At 30.6% G+C, this 20,000-nt stretch overlaps 2 protein-coding genes and 1 long non-coding RNA gene across 6 annotated transcripts in view; 1 reads left to right on the top strand and 2 right to left on the bottom strand.

The window, feature by feature from the left end:
• The window catches only part of LOC126778875 (diuretic hormone 45), a 52,651-nt gene extending 42,456 nt beyond the window's left edge, over nt 1–10,195 (bottom strand). For 3 of the 4 annotated variants that reach the window (XM_050502613.1, XM_050502639.1, XM_050502631.1), the window contains exon 1: nt 5,191–5,354. The gene's annotated coding sequence lies outside the window, so the exon portion shown is untranslated. Of the gene's footprint in view, nt 1–5,190; nt 5,355–10,082 lie in introns of those variants that run through there. The other variant, XM_050502622.1, reaches the window with a different exon arrangement.
• Nucleotides 10,196–14,808: 4,613 nt separating this feature from the next.
• Nucleotides 14,809–16,846, top strand: LOC126778934 (uncharacterized). Its single transcript, XR_007670249.1, has 3 exons — nt 14,809–14,988; nt 15,119–15,268; nt 16,436–16,846. It is a non-coding gene; the product is annotated as an uncharacterized LOC126778934 (long non-coding RNA).
• Nucleotides 16,847–18,120: 1,274 nt separating this feature from the next.
• LOC126778807 (uncharacterized) lies at nt 18,121–19,423 on the bottom strand. The gene is made up of 2 exons (XM_050502497.1): nt 19,017–19,423; nt 18,121–18,686 (listed from the first exon to the last, which is right to left on the bottom strand). Exons 1-2 carry the CDS (start codon nt 19,421–19,423, stop codon nt 18,221–18,223), a joined length of 873 nt encoding a protein of 290 aa, XP_050358454.1. The 3' UTR covers nt 18,121–18,220.
• Between the last annotated feature and the right edge of the window lie 577 nt (nt 19,424–20,000).

Below are 20,000 nucleotides of genomic sequence, written 5' to 3'. Positions count from 1 at the left end.
TCGTAACGAATGGTACAGTTTACGTATATTCCATACACAAGTTCATTAAAAACGGTTCCTACTGAGCGGTTTACGAAAACCACTACATAAAATTTATGTTACTATTGCAGTATTACATATGTAAGACCGGAATTTAAAACATTTACAACTCGTAAGTGTATTGAAAATTCTCGATTTTTTTGTAAAAAAATCATGACCGACTTAAGGGTTCTGTGTTTATTTTTTAATTTTTAGAATTACGAACCTATTTAGAGTCGATGTTGATGTTGACATCGACTCTAAATAGTTTAAAAAAAAAATCATGACTCAAATTTAATACAATCATGACTGTTTTTAATACAATTATGATGAAATTGTATAATCTACGCAAACTGACAAAGCAAATCACTTCCCACAATCCGTTTGACCACCACTCACCTATACCTTCACCTTATTCACGTCTTACTTCACTGGATGTGTAGTTACAGAACTTGAATTATCATAACGGTACTCAATAAATACAATTATAACAGTGAGGTTAGACTGTTAAAGAAACGACTGTTAGTTTGATTTTTTATTCATACTGCTTTAGTTAAAAATAATAATGGCCATTTATATCCTCAAATAAACATTAAGCTTATGCTCAAGAGGAGAACTAACAATGTATAGCAATAACCATAGTGTTAACATAAAATGTTCGTAAATTTGCTTCGAAACGCTGCGTTAAGGTTATTGCTAATCCTTAAAGTGCATTTGAGAGATAAATACCTGTTTAGACATGGTGTAAAATATTTATCATTACCGTTGAAACGTCGTCTGCAGTGACAAAATTGAATTTCAATATTTTTAATTATGATTACAATATTTGTTTTTTTTTTTACAAAGATATTACAATAAAATATTCAAAACGTTTTGTCAAAGTCATATAGGAAAAATATTTATATTCAAATTGTTTTACGTTTAAGCGTGTGATGATAATGATATAGTAAAAGTATTTTTAATGTTAATTAATAATATAAGACAATATTTGAACAGTTTCATTTATGTAATGGGTATTTATAATATTAAGCGAACAGTAAAACTATCCGATATGTTAACAACAGCTAAAACTGTGAATAAAAATTACAAAAAAATGATTAAAATGTTTGACATTTTAAGTTATGTTTCAGTAGAAGTTGACATGATTTTCTTTGCAATTTGAAAAGATCCTTGAAAAGGTCGTCCATGGGTCGCCCTTATTATGGAACGGATATAGAGATAAAATACACGAGTTTTAATCTGAACCTAGTAGAGCGGCCGATTCAATTCGGTTAAATATTTTTTAAATTTTCAAGTACTTTAATTGTATTTACATTTTTGTTTTGTACCCTGTTAGGGTGGAAAATATCCGGCGATGAGCAGATTTAACTCAATTTCCAAATTGAGAAAGAAAATATTATTTCAACGTTGATACGAGGGAATTTGGCACTAGCATAAAAATCTCTGCCATGTTTTTCTAGCTACTCGTAGCTGACCTATAAGAGTATAGATTCTGAGGTTCTGGTTTCCCCGTATCGAAACTTATTAAGCTTTCTGTAAAGAAATTCTCCGGTATCAGTCTCCAGTTTATATTTCCTCGGAAAGCATATAAGTTGGTCCTGCGCTTGAACTCTTCTGTTATATCGGATTTGTCATCCTATTGAATTATGAGAGTGAAGGAATAGAAAGTGCATTTATGTTTACGCACATAATTGTGCTCTATAATATATCTACTTAATCTATAAAAAAAAGCCGAGGTGGCCCAGTGGTACGAACGCGTGAATCTTAACCGATGATCGTGGATTCAAACCCGGGCAAGCACCACTGATTTTTCAGGTGAAGGAAAACATCGTGAGGAAACCTGCATGTGTCTAATTTCTTTGAAATTCTGCCACATGTGTATTCCACCAACCCGCACTGGAGCAGCGTGATGGAATAAGCTCCAAACCTTCTCCTCAAAAGGGGAGAGGAGGCCTTAGCCCAGCAGTGGGACATTCACAGGCTGTTACGAATATATCTATGTCGCTAAACTCCCTTGAGCATAGCGATCATTTTCACACTCTTGCACACAAAATTCGATCGATTTATTTGAAATAAATCGAGAAATTTCAATTTATATCCAATAAATTTAAAATTATTACTAATCAAATAATTCAGAAGCTATCTTCTGCTAGACCCTATAGATTTGCCATGCACACCCCTAGGGAGCGTCCCAAAATAGGATAGAGATCTTTGATAAGACGACCGAGTTAAACATTCATAATATTATAATTAATTGCGGTTTGAATTCTCTCTAAGATGATGAAATTCGAATGCATTTCTCTAATTTAATTAAATTCTAAATATATTGATATATATTTCTCAATAAATAAATGCCATAAAAGATAAATTTAATTGTCTTATGAAAAATTATTATTATTAATTTAATAATTATCATTAAAACGATCAAAACTCTCAATTTTTCAATAAGTTTTTATTTATAATGCAATTAAGTTAAAATAATTTATTTTAGGTACTTTGCAAGCGAACTGTGCAAAAATATACATATATATAAATGCATCTCCAACGTGTGCACAGAATAGTCCGCTACAAAATAAATACCTTGAGTGGTAAGCATTATTATGTTTAAAAGAATAAAAATATATGTTTATATAGAAAAAAATACTTAAAATTTCACGTTAGCTCAATTACAGATATTATACTTAAAAGTCTTTACTAAATGACTGAGAAAATAAACCAAATATAAAATTGAGAGTTAACTCGGTGACGGTAAATAGTTTTTATTCCTAGTGTTGTGGTGAATAAATTCTTAAATATTTATCAAACCACATTAAAGTTTATTTTACTGATGTTTACATTACGTCAACTGCGTACGAGCAATGTATCTCTAACATTAATTATTCAAACGTTGTCAGAAATCCAACCATTGTCCCTCTGAGTCCTATTCACTCATTTGTTAAACCATACCTCCACTCTATAAACTTTACAGAGCTCTTGTTATTATTTTAACGCAGCATAAACGCATAAATATAGCCTATATAAAGTACATCTGCAATTATAACGTACCTAATACAAGTTCGACTTTCTAGAACAAACTCAAACTGTTTGTTTAATTTATTATAACCAAAATGTTATGGCAGATGAATATCGGTCCATGTAATCATTTATTTGATCCCTAAAAGTCTTAATAATTTAAGACTTTTAGGGATCAAATAAATGATAAACCTAAAACCTTTAATATATAGAAGATAAAACAAAATGATATCCAAAATATCCAATTTACTATTTATGTATGGATATTCTCTTTGCGCTTTTATTTTATTTTAGTTCAAGCACAGAAAAACAAAGGAGCTATTATATTAGCTTAACGGCGCGACGTTGAGGACAGCAACAGTACGATTGTAATCATTTGGGCTATTGTTGTATTTACAGCTTTGCGAATACTTATTATAATCAAAAATATATTGTAATCAAATCTGCTATCAGAATAACTTTTGAATCGTTGTGTAAATGTTGTAAATTATTTAATCATGGAGCACCGAGTTCCGGAATGTAACCTAACCCTTCTTAGCAGCAACATAATAGCAAAAAAATAAATACAGTTCTTTCAAAAAAATCTAGAAGTAACTAAGTTGAAGTTAAAATATTGCGTTATGATTAAATAAAAAATATATACAAATTAATAGAAAGTTTTCTTTTAATAGTAGCGACAATAATGTAATTATAGCATAATATTTACATTGAGGATATAAAAAGTATACAAATCAAAATTAAAAATAGGTACTTCAAAATCTAATAATTATTATCTATTTGTATTATAGTATAGGTTTTTAATATAATCTACCTCACTAAAGAATAGACATAAAAAGATACTTTTAATAAACACTAACATAAATTCTCAAACCAATAAAACGATGGAATACGAGATCTATTCCGTGCTTTAAAACAGTTCACTGGCTGGGTACTCAAGTTTGATTAACCTGCGAGATATGACTTCGAACGTCATTACGAAGCTACGAATATTCTACCTTCCATTATAGTAAAAGCTGTGCATCCATTATAAAATTCCACTTTGAATTGCTTTAACAGTTTATTTCTGTTTCCTTGTTTTTTATATTTCTTATAATGTTGACTAGAAATAGATATTACAGGAGACCTTACATCCGCCCTATATTTTTAATATTCCAATTTCTCTTGTTCGTTCATATAAAAAACCGTGTCCAAGTTTTGAAAAATCTCTACAAAACAAAAACTAACATCTTTTCACTGAAATAACTCATACAGTAAAATCTTCGTCGTAATCTTACCATTGTTTCAAATTTAAAGCGAACGAAACAAAAAATTGAGAAAGAATTGTTGCGTTTTATTGCAGATAGAAACATTTCATTACAATTACCTCAGTAGATATACAGCATTATTAAATTAATTTACAATTACATTAATGATAAATAAATATAAAAAGGTTTAATTTTTTTTATTATGTAGATATATATAATAGTGAGGTGTAGTTGTAGGCGTATAGTCTCTGAAGTTTCTTACATTGTTTTAGCTTGTTCGATATCACAATAAAATTAATGAAATGTAATATCTTCTTGATGGTAAAGTTACGAAATATAGCTTAAAAAATCCCAGGTACCCATAAAATACTTTAACGAACGTAACGAGAAAAGTTAATGGAATACTCTTCCCAAGCCTAGTAATTAGAGATCCGACAAATTGGAACATCGGAGCCTGGCAGGAAGTGTTTAGATATTTGAAATGTTACAAATGTTATGGCCTTGGTTTGCAGTTTAAAAAATATATTTTAAATATTTATATATAATTTAATTTTTAATAAGATGTATGTGTATATATAAAAATATCAACTAGTATAGATTCGTTTATAACATACGAGTATGTTATGAACATCGTTTGAAAAATAATATCTTTCATAACATATTTTAACTTTTTAAACGAACTTTATAATATGATCGGATCTATTTTGTTGTGCTAAGTTTGTTGCTGTTTTGTCTGTATTTCTTATTTGCATTAATAGAAAGTAATTTTACCAAAATGAAGAAAAAAATAATAGAAGTATAACATAACTTAAAATATAAATAATTGTATTTACTATCATTGAAAATAAATTTATAGCGTAAATTATAAGTGTAACTTAAAAGTGACAAATAATAAAAAAAAGTTTCGTTTGCTTACCTCTAAAATGTCGAATTTCGATGTGAATTGCAAGTCTATATCAGTTAAAATAAAAGTTTCGTACACGGCAACTTAGTCACAAATCACTGAAAAAGTATGAGGAAAATAATCGAGGTGCGTGATCAGCGATGTTCTGCGGTCGGTCGCCAAGTTCTCCGAACCGTTTGGGCGCGCCAAAGTTGTGCGGACTGGGTACGGGCGGCGTGCTTATATCTAAGAAGGCGGGCACCACACGCATGCGCCGGCACCATTCATGACATGCTCTCAATGACCGCCTCCGCAACCGTCATCGTTCATCGTGTATCATTTTTGAAATTGTCATTGCAATTTAAATATGTTAATTTGCATTTTTTAATTTCTATCTATAATACTAACTGTTGCCTGTTTGTTTAAATGTAATTTCATGTTGATAATATTAGTTAGTGTATCTAAAAGAATTTCCTAAAGTCTAAAGTAAAGTCAAAAGAGTAAAGACTTCTATACGAATCGTTTAAAAATTTAATTTCCGTTCCTATAGTCTTTTGATAAATTCATTCTTGGTGAATATGAAAATTAAGCTCTGACCTCTACATTATTATCGGAATCCAATGTGATATATTCCCCTTTGAACTACTAAAAAGGTGTATAAGCCATTATTTAAGTAATTTATCGCTAGAAACTTCGATATATTATCTAAACTTTGAGCTGAAACTTAACTTATCATTATATTTTCTTTTTCAGAAACATTTTTATAGGGGTAAGTTCATTTTGTGACTGCATAACTTTGTAGCTATCATAATAATAAAAATAACGCTAATATAAACCATATTCATATGCATAATATTAACGGCTATAACTATCATACGTTTCATTATCAGTTATTTCGAATAAAATTTTCGTATTTCGTTTTCTGATTTAATTCGGTCACTGCAGTACTAAGTATTAATGATTACCGGTCGAATATTCGATATCCTGATTTCAAGTACCGAGTCGGGTCAATAATTTTCTTTATGGTTTTACTGACGAACTAATTGACAGTGGAAGTATAGCCTTTAGAAGTATCTACATGACAGTTTTTATATTCCCATGTCTCGGAAAGCACATAAAGCCGTCGGTACTGCGCCTGGACTTTTAACGTTCGTGTCGGTTCTGCAGGGCTATTCAGTAAGAACAATCTCGAAATTCAACGCAGAAAACGGTCGTAAAATAACAGAAAGTGATATGCGACATTGACCATAACGATTATAACATTTTAAGAATACACGCATCATAATATTATATCACCATTAGTCGATTGTCAACATTTCACGAGTGAGTATTGAATTTTTATAGAACTGCAGCCGTCCGATTTGATTATGAGGGTGCACTAGTATTTGCTCGAAAATTTGTACAATATAATATTTCCCGCGTTCTTGAAATTCCACCGTGGCCAAAATCGGTTTGAAGGAATTGGTCACCAACATCCACTTATTCTGAAGATTCATCTAAAAGCTTACCGCCGCTTGTATACGATGACATTTATAAATAGTATGCAATTCTTTTTACGCCTTGTATAAGAAGGTTGGCGTCTATACCTACCGACATACTTTACAAAGGAGAAAAATTCGTTGAAAAATTTCATTTGCTCCGTCAGAACCACGATCTTTATATAATATAAGCTTTAGCTCAGAAAAAAAATGTAAAATAATAAACAAACTGCATTATTTTAATATTTAAAAATATAAAAAACACAAATATATGCTATATGTACATTACATATACATTATATAGCTGGCCTGGCCTGTTCCTTCATACGTCCGCGTCAATTATTCTCCTTGTACACCCCCCCCCACCCATTTATATGTCTAAGTCCTTATATTTGTGGGAACTGTTCGCACGCGGCCTCAATGTCAAATTTGATTACGATCGGTTCACTGGTTTATTTGTTAAGAGGTAAAAACAGACTGATAGAAATACTTCCACTTTTATAATATTAGTAGGAAAGTATATGAATAGACGATTTTCGTTTATGCTATGATAAATACAATGTAATATAATGATATATGCTGGAATATTATTATAGAAGATTTTATATGATAAATATCAAGTCTGTTACGCAAATAAGCCAGCTAATGGTAAGTTATGGCCTTAGCCGACATTGGCAATGGTGGAAAACCCAACAAATCTTTTGAACCGTAGTAATGACTTAAGATGTTATATATATTTCTCCGTATACATAAAGTTAATATTAAGTTTTTAAACGACTTCAAAAAAGGTTGAGGATCTTATTTCGTCTATGTTTTTATGTATAATATACAAATGTTTTATTTCTGAACCGAGTTCGATTATTCTTTTTGGGTTTGCTGGTGGGCTGAATGGGTTCATTATTCAATCAACTCAATAACAACAACAACACAACATTTCCCATCTCAATTTCACTTGCATTGCATACTGTTTAATTTCTATCTGAAACGTACATTTTAATATGTTTTACTTATATCTTACTAGCTAGCCGTCCCGGCTTCGCATGATTAGAATAAAGATCAACATAAAACGTATATATATTATTTTAATAGATATCAGGCCTTTTTTTCTCTGGAGAAACGCATTATGAAAATCCGTTTGGTAATTTTTGAGTTTATCGCATTCAGATAGACAGACAGACGCGCCGGGGTCTTTGTTTTATAATATTTAGTAATATATTTCAACTAAATTTAATAATATATATATATATATATAAGGAATTTCATAAAATATATATATATATATATATATATATATATATATATATATAATAATAAAAATAGTTGTTAGAATTCTTGATATGAGACGTCACATCAAAGGCTTTGAATATGTAATTGTTTTTCTCTGAGCGTCGACAAGATAAAGCTTCCAAGGTATACGTCTTACTGAAAACAGTAAAATCTTTACAGTTTACAACCAGCTCTCAAACAGCACTCGTGCAAATTGAAACGTTCGTAAACTTAACAAAGAAATGACATGAGATTTATTTATCTAATTAAGTATTTTGCTTAATAGTACCCGTACTGTGTTGTTATGACTCTGTAAAATTAATACTTGTCTCTTTGTTCCGTGCGCACATTATCTAATGAGTTATATTGTAAAATAGCAGCACGTAAATATCCCACAGCTGGGCTAATTCATAATTTCCTGATACAGAACGTTAGGAGCTTATTTCGCCACGCTATTTTGCTATATCCTTTAGAATATACGTACATATATATACGATACATACGGTGTTTTATTGCACCGTCAAATACGATATGAATTTAAAGCACAAATTAAGCACACGAAAAATAATGCTTACCCAGATTTGTACCCGCAATCGTCCGCTTAGATCTTTTTCCAAATAATTAAGGATAGTTTGTAATCAAACCTACTAATTTTGTATGTGGAAAAGCAGGGACTCCAAATAAAGGTTAACTTAATAAAAGGGGCTGAATATATTGTAATTTGTATTAAGATATTTTTTATTTATAACCGTGTTCTATAATAGGCCATCTCAGCTCTTTATGTATTAATGATACATAAAATTACTCCTCAACATAATCCAGTATCTCAATATATTCGGTCCGATTTCTACAAAGAAACTATTATAAATGAAATGTAATGTAATCATCACATCGAGTCAAATGCATGAAATATATCATATGAATACCGTATTCTATAATATATGCTTATTATATAAACAATAGTTTGTTTTTTGAACGCGAACAGAACACAGAACCTACCAGAATAATTTTAAAAAAGTGTGTTAGATAGCCAATTTACTGAGGACGATTATAGTCTATATAGCATCATCGTAGCCAAGGGGCCAATGAAATAACGTTCAATGCGGGTGAAACCGTGCGCAGCAGCAAACTTAAAGGATAAGCACATTATTCGTTAGTAAGAAATACTTGTTATTCATCTCGTGTTGTAAAACACTATAAGAATAGAATACCTGTAGGCTGTATGCATTTTGTTAATGTGATTGTGCATATGTGTGTGTAACAAGATTATGTAAGCGTTGATCGATCGACATTCAAATAAAAAAAAATATACATATGTTGTATATTCCATTCGCAGTGGAATGGCGTTGTGGATTAAGAACTGTAGTGGATTTAGCTTATCCCGCGTTCGAAATGCACCAACTGTTGAGCCATGGCCCAATGCTTAAAACACAAATCTTAACCGAAGTTTGCGAGTTCACGTCCGTGCAAGCTCTACTGATTTTTATGTGTTTATCATCGAAACATCGAATTGCTTAAAATCTTCTCTTTCTTGCCAGTCAATTAAAAACTGATTTCTATACACAAAGAGATATAACAATTTCATGCTGAATATTATTCAATTCTTTACCTAATTATGACAAATACACTGATATAACAAATATTATTAACGCATATAAAATGACAAATTCTTATTGTTTCAGAAACATAATTTCAACTTTTACCCTCGCGGGATCGAAACTCTATTTATCTTTTCCTGCCTTTGAACGAGTTTTAATGTATGTAGTTGTTATTTTAAAAATTGGGTGAGATTCCTAATGATATTTATATTATTTAAATTAAGTTGGGTTTTTCTTAAGACAAAAGCTTTTTTTATTTTCCTAAGCGATTCATATTTAAATAAATACTTCATAGTCCTTTTTACATGTAAAGGAAACTGTATAAATAAACGTTTATTTGTTTGAAATGTAAATTATAAAATTTTATTTATGCTAACGGTATTTTAAGGGTTGTCTCCGCTCTAAAGTAATAATTTAAATCTTTATATAAAATATTTAAAACATATTTTTTTATTCTTCTATATTTAAACATTATTATAATAGGGTAATATTTATGCTTATGTATATATCTTACGCTATTGATATATTTATTGGTAAATTAATTAATTTCATAATATAGATAAATTAAGCAACAAATACTCACAATACGAGCACATTAGGCGCTTGTTGTTCTCCAATAAATGGTACGTTCAATAGATCGCGTTCGAAAGTTTATTTTTTGTTTAAAGTAACAACTAGGCAAAATATCGATTACCGATATCGGCATTGAACCTTCAAGGTCTCAAACATTGGCAACGAACTCGCGAACGTGTCACAATGCATGATGGAGTTGCACGATATAAATAATTTAATATTACCATCGCCAAATTAAAACGTGACCGTGCTTTGATATGTAAGTTATTGATCTCTCTGGGCAATTTTTTAACACATTGTGACCTGCTTGACGTGATTTTTTTTTTCATTGTACAGACAGGCGGACGGGCAATTGGGCTACTTGATGGTAAGTGGTCACAACCACCCATAGACATTGGCACTGTTAGAAATATTCACCATCTCTTATATCGTGAATACGCCACAAACCTTGGGAAATAAGATGTTATGTCGTTCATGTAATTACACGGGCTCAATCATTCTCCAAACCGGAACACAAAAATACTAAATACTGCTGTTTTGAGGTAGAACATCTGATGAGTGGATGGTATCTACCCAGACGAGCTTGCACAAAGCTTTACCACCAAGAAACACTCAAAAAGTTGGTTTGAAGTCACGTCGCCAAAGTGTTTTGGAAGCGAAACTACCTTTGACAAAAATATTTTCTATTTTTCGTTATTACAATCAAAACACTTCGATTATGGAATACATAGTTAAAAAAATATTTTTCTTGGGAAATGTTTTATTTAAAACAGAAAGTAAATAAGCACATCTTTTAATCAATAGTAATCATTTTTATATTACTTTAAATCATGCTAATTAAGAGGTAAATACTATTGTTAAATCGATTTGTATATAACTTTCACATTATGTAGTATCAGGAAAGACATCTTATACTTTATGAAACTAATTTCAGGCGAAACGTCAGATTACTTACAATTTTAACAAAAAGATTAAAATTACTTATGGAAGATGTTTATATAAACCAAACGTCTATAGAAAAATCCGCGAACACATACCAAATGTAAAAATATGCATAAGAGAAAATGCACGAATCGTGAAATTTAAAGATGTTTTAATAACGGGTCCACTGATTAGGTAAGAATGGAGGGAAGGGTGTAAGGATAGGGTCGTATTTAATAAAATACCATACATTTATTGTGATGTCATTAAAGTGTTATGATTCTATTCTGTTACCAAAAGCAATTGAACAAAAACAGAATCAAAATCAGCGCTTTCTTAGATTGTTTATGTTTATCGAATGTTCGAAATCTCTGTAGAACATGATTTAAGCCAGAGTTTTTCCGTCTGTTTTATAAATAATTCCATTGAAATCTTCAAGCGTTAAACACAAAACAAATTGATCCAAAAGACAAGCGACAATTATCGAATACAGCCAACCGGAAAAAAGGACGAGCTCGATTTTAAACAGTCTAGAGAATTTAATGACATTTATTATTATTATAAACGGATTTTATAAAACACGAATTTAGTTGAACGAATAAATCGGTTGCTTTTTTAAATTATTTCGAAAAATAGAACTAACCCATTTTCCGTATATATAAATACAACTTAAATGTTATAGGTGTCTATGGCAAAATTTGTTACTTAGAAACCTACAAATAAAAATAAAGTAATAGCCCATTAATGCCCAAGGCTCTGTAAAAGCCTCCTCCCCGGTATGGGTTGGTAGATACATATGGTTGAATTTCATCCAACACATGCAGTTTTTTTCGCGACAGTTTCCTTTATTAAACAAGATAAGTCATTAACAAAATAGCAATGGCTTCCCTAGCGTTGAATTCAGTTTGTAATGAACATCCTTTTAGATCTGCCATTTAACCGTACATTATTATTATGTTTTGGCTTTCCTAACTCGCAAATAGACATAATAACCTAAAAAGTGGCAGATATTTAGAAATCACTACTATTATTTTGCTAAGTTAGCTTACCACAATAAATATGAAAACATCATAAATCTTAAAATGACACAGACAGACACTCAAATTTTATTTATTTATATAGTTATATAGATTAAGCATATGAAAGCTAAGTTGTGCTTGGAGGAATTTATGTCTACTTTCTTTGTTTAAAATCCACGTGTCCTATATAATGGGTACAGTATTATAAGCACAGATAATTATCAATAGGCACCGATCTATGGTAATTAACGTGGGACATGCAGCTATTGTGTTTATGAACTCGTACGTTCATATTACTATATGCACTTCACCGATGCAAACGCGTCATGTGCTTATTTCAATGACGTGTATCAATCAGGTGGGTGGGTGGGACAATCATTTGATTTGTCCAGTCTCTAATTAGTCATACAAAGCATTATTATAATTAGACAATACATTGCCAATAATCCATGTCAGTCGGTTACATGGAATATTAATATTTATTGATAAATAATTTATAAATAAAGATATTATTAAAAAAAATATTGGTCGTGCTTAGCCTTACAGTACAATACAGTAACAGCCTGTGAATGTCCCACTGCAGGGCTAAGGCCTCCTCTCCCTTTTTGAGGAGAAGGTTTGGAGCTTATTCCAACACGCTGCTCCAATGCGGGTTGGTGGAATACACATGTAGCAGAATTTCAGTGAAATAATAATTAGTTAAATTAGCGTAGTCTTATATAATAATAATGACATAACATCTAGGGAAATCAAACGGTCGCCTTACCAGTCGGTTTAATTATTTACTTCAATTAAGTTTTAATATCTTACTTTAATAAGTAACTATTATTCTCAACTCTTGTACTTATAAGTCATTTTGAATATAACTCATATTTTTGAAAAGAAAAGCAAGGACCAGGTTAAATTATGTTTGCTAAATACCTGTATATATTTTTTTATGTAATCTTTTGAGGTGGGTCCCTAAAAGGTCTTTCGGAAGTTGCTCTCATCTACGTATAATTTCTTAGTTGTATATCTTAAATTAACGTTTATTTACGTTTCTACATATGAAAATGACCGTTAGCCGTTTTATAATTTTACTAATAGTTTGGATAAATATACAAACCCTATTGATTATACACTCAAATAATTGTATATATATGTCAATATTTTTAGTGTTATTACAAGATATATTAACAAGAATGTTAAACATGTAGACTCTTCAGAGAGACATATGTTAAATATATGAATACAATTAAAATTTTTAATGTATCAGAAACTTTAAAAATAAATTCAACTCGGAACGAATCTTGACAAAAATAAAATATTTTCCATTCGTCACAAATAAACATAAATAATATGAAATGTTATGTTAAACACTTGTTTTATGAAGGTAAGAAAAAGACTATATCTTAAAACATTACTTGTCTCCTTGAAATATTTACGAGGCAAGCAATTAATAAGGCAGCAATTAATATTTTTATCGACGGCTGTTCAGCTATTAATTTTAAATTATCCATAGAATTAATTTACTTTATGTCATGACAACTTTTTTATATTTGGTCATTGTCACCCAATGTTTAGTTGGAAAAATTCTTAAGAATATATTTTCTTAAGATATATGACTGAGTAATATAATAAATAAAGGAAATTTCAATAGTGGTCCACGGACCACGGACAGTTCTGTTCGTGAAGTTGGGCTTGAAGATACACTCTCTTCTGATACGATAATCGACTATTTATGTAATTATTACAACAACTATCATAGCAATGTACGAATTCGCATCTCTAACTATATTAACTTTTTTTTCTCAAAACCTTATACCTGCTGCCTGTACACGGTTACATATACCTCATTGATTACTCCTAGAAAATTCTATATTGTAAATCTGAAATCGTTTCAAAACTTGCGAAATACGAGTGGTATTTAACGAGATCCAAAGCTATCCGCCCGATTGACTTGAAATTTGTTACAGTTACTCCTTTTCCGAAGTAGACGCTTGTTAAGAACGGCTTTTACGCAAATCCTATCCAGAATACATTTTTCTTCTTATCTACCCGTGCGAAGCTGAGACGATTAGCTAGTAATATAATAATGCTAATTAATTCAGCATTTAAATAAATCGTCTAAATACCTAAGTTACTTCATTCAACGACTATTTTATTATTCTTTTATAGTTACTCCATTTTTGTATAATTTGGGAGAGGTCTATGTTCAACAGTATAGGAACATGGGCTGATGAAGATGATGATAATTTTTATGATGATATTAGACAGATAACGCAATGGCATACAACTCGTATTTATGCAACTTGCAATAATAAAGGTAGCGGCAGAATTCAACTCGTAAATAGACTACCTAGGCGGCAGGTTCCAGGTGGAACATTGACTGCGATGCGACTGCTGATATTTAATTATTTGAATAAATATATTTTAAGTTTCTGTTGCATTATACGCGATTCTATTCTTAAAAACGTTTGTAGCTATCGATTCCGTCCTATATTTTATCATCATTTTAAAATTATAAGAACTATAACATACAAGGCGATTTAATTGAAAACAGGTGACACAATTTTATTATTGACGTATAAATATTATGTATAATATTATAATTACAAGCAAATATAATTATTTGTAAAATAATAAAAATCTTTATTGTGTATCTTATTAAAAGTGGATTCTTTTTAGTGTTTAAATTATGTCTACGATATATTTAAATAAATTATATGGCAATTTACAGGAAGAGTCATAACTCGTCAATACCACAATGACATTAATATCCGTAGACAGAGTTTCTCTGTCTACGTTAATGTCATATTATAAATATTTTCAAACAAAGATACAAAACGAGCTTTAAATTAAAAGTGAATGCTTTCCATGGATTTGTTAAATTGAATAATTGACATTGTAATAACAAATTAGTTAATTAAAATGTAAAAATACTATTATGATTAATTTTCCATATTAACAAGTGAAAAAATAAAAGACAAAGTGAAGGTAACAAAGAAGAAATTTCGAAACGATTTTGTCTTATCAGATTACAACGTTTTCCATCATAAACTAGATAGCTTTATGATGGTAGTGACGGGTGACTACGACAAATTAACATTTTAATTGTGTGTGCCAGATTGTTTCAGAAACCGACTTTTAACCGACCACCTATCAGCCCTGGAAAATCAGCCGCGACAGCCGTGTGACGTCCAATCGCGCATGTGACAAGCAGTTAATGGGTTATATTTTCGCCAATAACGAATGTGTTTAATTGGATACAAGCCATGTGAGTAAAGTAAAAAAGAATAAAAGTTAAATGGATAAAAAGTCTTATATTATACTTTGGAGCAATATAAAAATATAGATCTTCACATTCTGGAGAAGTTTTACTGCTTCTACTTATCAGTACCTAAACAGTAATTATCTGGTCTATTGATTGATTTTGAATTGCATTATTTGAATATATCATAAGTTTTTATATTTTTTATTGATAATAGAAGAACAGTCGACAAATAAGTCACCCGATGGTAAGTGGTCATCGTCGCCCGTAAACTATTGGTATTGTTACGAAATGTTGGCGACAGTTATTTATTTCGAACATTAATCGTTTTACGTGATGCAACTACGCTACTGCAGCTCCATGATAGCGTATCCCACAGAGTTGCTACAACATCGCGTCACAGAGAAAAGTGTATGAGGCATGCATCATTGCATCCGCTCTCTTTATACGGAAGACCGACAATGCTTCAAGAAAGGCGATAAAGCCATCATAACATCAAAATGACCCTATTAATTCCTGACCCTGAACAACTATTCTTTCAGGAATACAGAAAAGGACAAAGGGTACACGACTCCTCCCCCTTAACACGGGGGCGAAGCCGCGGGCAGAAACTAAAATGTCCTTTTCTGTACTCCTGAAAACGTGTATGAAAATTTTCATGATTATTGATCAAGTAGATAGTTAAAAAGTGAATTCGTAACAAATAAACAAACATACTCACTTTCGCATTTATGCTATTAATATGTATTTTAGAAACCGATAATAATTAATGGAGTAGGTAAATGCTGCATGCCAGACCAAGTGTCAATTATCATTACAATTAATTAATTATTTTTTCTAATATTGTCAGAAAATGATTTTAATATCAAACATTAAACAATAGTCCTACAACAGAGATGTATTTATATACATAATACCTTTTAGGCCCCAATTTTCCTCGCGGTTTTAATAAAACTGCACTTGTTAATACATCTTTTATTTTATATATTAATATTATATGTATATTCTTTTATATAACTAGCGAAAAAATGAATAATAAAAAATATACATATAATTTCCTCACATAACATCACCTATTTAAAGAACAATTTAGTATCCATTTCAATTATAACGCGTACATACACTATTGTATACAAAACAAATTCGTAATATACTAACTTTTTACTATTTCAGATAATGTCCTTAAAATCACGAGGTACAAAGTCAAAAATCAAAATTTTTTTGGACACAGAGAGTCTGAGGAATATAACGTCAGAAAATAATAATTTGATGACTTATACTATATTGACGTTCTTAATAGTACTCGTAATATATTTAGCTACCAAAGATTGGGAAGGATTTACGTCTCCGGAAGAAATAGATCTGGGTTCTGTGAGAATAATGCGACGTTCAACATCTCGCATGGTACATCGTAGAAAATCGAACCCACGAACTACATAAAACTAACACTTTAGACTTTTTATAATTTAACATGACAATTTCATTTCTATATGATTTTAAATGCTAAAGCGTGTTAAAATTTTGCAATAAACGTATTTAAACAGCTATGTTTGTTCTTTAGATTCGCACTACCGAAAAAAACTTCCTTTTTCTTTTTAAAGTAAGTACCTAAGTTTAATTATGAGTATTACTAATAGTAGTTAATCAATTATATTCCAAAATTACTGACCTACCACATACTATTAATTAATTCTGACTTAGACCAAATTTTAAAGTGGAGTCTTTCTTTTGGTCTCAGAGTAAATCCTATTATAAGCCAGGCTATTATAATTGGCAGTTATAAATTATTACCTCGTGTAGACTATTCTTGTTTGCCACCTGTTCTTAACAATACTGTAATCCCATTAAGCAGCAAAGTTAAAAATTTAGGAATATATATAGATCAAAATTTCTCATGGATGTCACAAATAGGTGAAGTGAGCAGGAAAATGTTTCACTCAATTGGGTCCATTCGTAGATTACGTAATTTTCTACCTATTCCTACCAAAATTGCGTTAGATCAAGCCATCCTCCTGCCCATCCTTGATTACGCTGATACCTGCTATCTTGACCTAAGAGAGGAGCAATTAAATAAACTCGAGCGTATTCAAAATCTCTGTATTCGGTTTATATTGGACTCCGCAATTTTGACCACATTTCTGAATTTCGCAAAAAACTCGAGTGGCTCCCAATCCGTCTTCGCAGGAATACTCATATTCTTTCTCTTCTTTACTGTATACTTTTTCATCCAAATTCTCCGCACTATCTTAAACACCGTTTTGAATTCCTTAAGGACTCGCACGGCCGCACTCTACGATCTGACGATAATCTAATTCTTAAAATTCCTTCTCACTCTTCTTCTTTTTATACCAATTCTTTCTCTGTCCAAGCAGTTCGCCTATGGAATTCTTTACCACTCCACTGAAGACAATCTCAAACTATTAACACATTTAAAATCCGACTCAAGGCATATTATTTATCTGTATAATTATCAGAGAGTGTTGTTTCATTATCTGCCGCACTTTATTGCTATTTATTGTTTTTATTATCATAATAACATTTTTTTTAATGTTTTGTTTTATATATTATATATGTATGTTTATGTATGTATATTTAGCTATAGTACTGTATATATTTAAAAAATAAAAATTGAGATGATTAGTACACCTCCTTACCGCGTTATTTATTGTCCTTCACCCAAAGGTTGTCTGGAAGAGATCGCTCTTTTAGCGATAAGACCGCCTTTTGTACAAAATAGTTTTCGTTTCTTTTGTGTTTGTGTTTAAAATGGTTCTGTAACTCTTTTGGTGTACAATAAAGCATATTCTATTCTATTCTATTCTATATAGCGGATAGACAATAAGTAAAACTCAGAAAGAAGTGTTATGAGATCAAGTTTTAGATATGAAACCCATTTTCGTTCAAACAGATGTTTATAAAAAAAATCAGGGAACTAATTAACTAAACAATTAACATGAATTATTTATTGTCAACCTCCACGTCGAATGCCTTCAATTCTTTATTTACAATACTCAAGTTAGCAAAACATGCATAATTCGTTTTTTCTCTACTATGCACGCTAGTTGACGATAAACCAAGTAACCGACCCTTTTGTACGAGTAAGTCTCCAGCTCGTACTGGACATTTTCCAACTGTTTGCACACAAATTGTTTTGTTCCCGTTTAAATTATGTAAATTTTCCCCATTCGTGTAATTGTCTGCAATGAATCTAGCAATCTGTAAGGGTAAAGTTCTTTCGCCGCGAAAAGGTCTTCCAATTATATAAAACTGTCTCTTTAAATCTACTTTAACACCTATTTTAATTGTTTTTATACAGTCTCTCATATTCTCAAAACTGCTCAAAAGTACCAAACTTTTTGTAATCCCACCGTCATGAGGTATAATATCCACGGTATCAACAGAAAATCCTTTTTTACATCTCGGTCTGAAAACAAGACAAATTGAAATCAATACTTTCTTCGGCATATCGACTGTCTACAAAATTTATTTTTTAGATTACTAATGACATAAAGAAATAAAGAATCTTAAACGATACCGTCACGACTTCGTACGGGTCAATTTCATACAAAGTTATTGTTAAGATAAAAATTTTAGAAAAATCCTATCTTAGCATTATAAAATAAATTTAGAGATGTTCCAAAATTCAGCTTCCTAGAATCGTCCTTCCTAGTCAAACAGGACAAAGGGTTTTACAAGAACAGTCATAACTTAAACAATAAAAATTATATAACTAAATTCATTCTTTCGAACTTACTGAATAGGATTTCCCAAACGTAATCTTATAGGTCCTGATTTTATGCATAATTCGTTTGCTAATATGTAAGAGGACGATACGACAGCGCCTATACATATAACTTCATTTGACGCTACCGAATGAATTCGCGCAGCATATGGATATTCGTCTACTTTAACCAAATTACAGTCTATTTCAACATTACTAAAGAATATCTCCGAATCAAATCCTCTGTAATGCATAACCAAATTGTTGAAGACAAGAGCGATCGTGGATATAAATATAGCGACAAGCAACGAAATTATTCCAATTTTACTTCTGTTTGAACGATCATCCCATGGTTCGTTAACAAAATTAAAACTAAAATAATCATACTCTTCTCTTTCCAAGTCTGCGTTGACTTTATTGTTTTCAACGTTGTTTTCCATTTAGTAACTTGAAATAGTAATAATAAATTTAGACATCAAATTATTTTCATTGTGAAAATTCAAGTAGGTTTGTATTCGACTGTATTTTTATTTAAAATATAGGTATATTTACATCTCTCTCTACTCTATGCTTAGAGTTCTCATATACATCATTTAATTTATAAAACAAAAAGTTAGGTTCAAGAGTAAATCCAAAGAATTTGGAGCTTACATTTAATAGTTTTTCGAAGAAATTAGGTAGGATTCTAATTTTTGCTAAAATGGTCAAAGTATATATATAAATAATAAATATTATATATATAAGTAGTATTATTAATTAATTTTCTTTTCGATAAACATGGTCCATGAAACTTAAAAATAGTTCGATACCTTTACCGCATTCGACACTGACATTGATAAAATAAAGCTTTAAGAATTTCTAGAAATTATGTCTTATTTAATTATTTACAAAATAATATGTGTATAATTAACATTATATATTTTGTTCGTGGGCTTCTGTCGCATTCCACGCTTCTTTCATTTCTCTTGTTTTGAAAACATGCATGTCATTGAACACAAAAACTAAAATATACATCAT

This window comes from Nymphalis io, chromosome 2, assembly GCF_905147045.1.
Source record: "Nymphalis io chromosome 2, ilAglIoxx1.1, whole genome shotgun sequence".
Classification (NCBI taxonomy): domain Eukaryota; kingdom Metazoa; phylum Arthropoda; class Insecta; order Lepidoptera; family Nymphalidae; genus Nymphalis; species Nymphalis io.
Note: the sequence above shows the minus strand (reverse complement) of the source record. Positions and strands in the feature narration are given on the sequence as shown.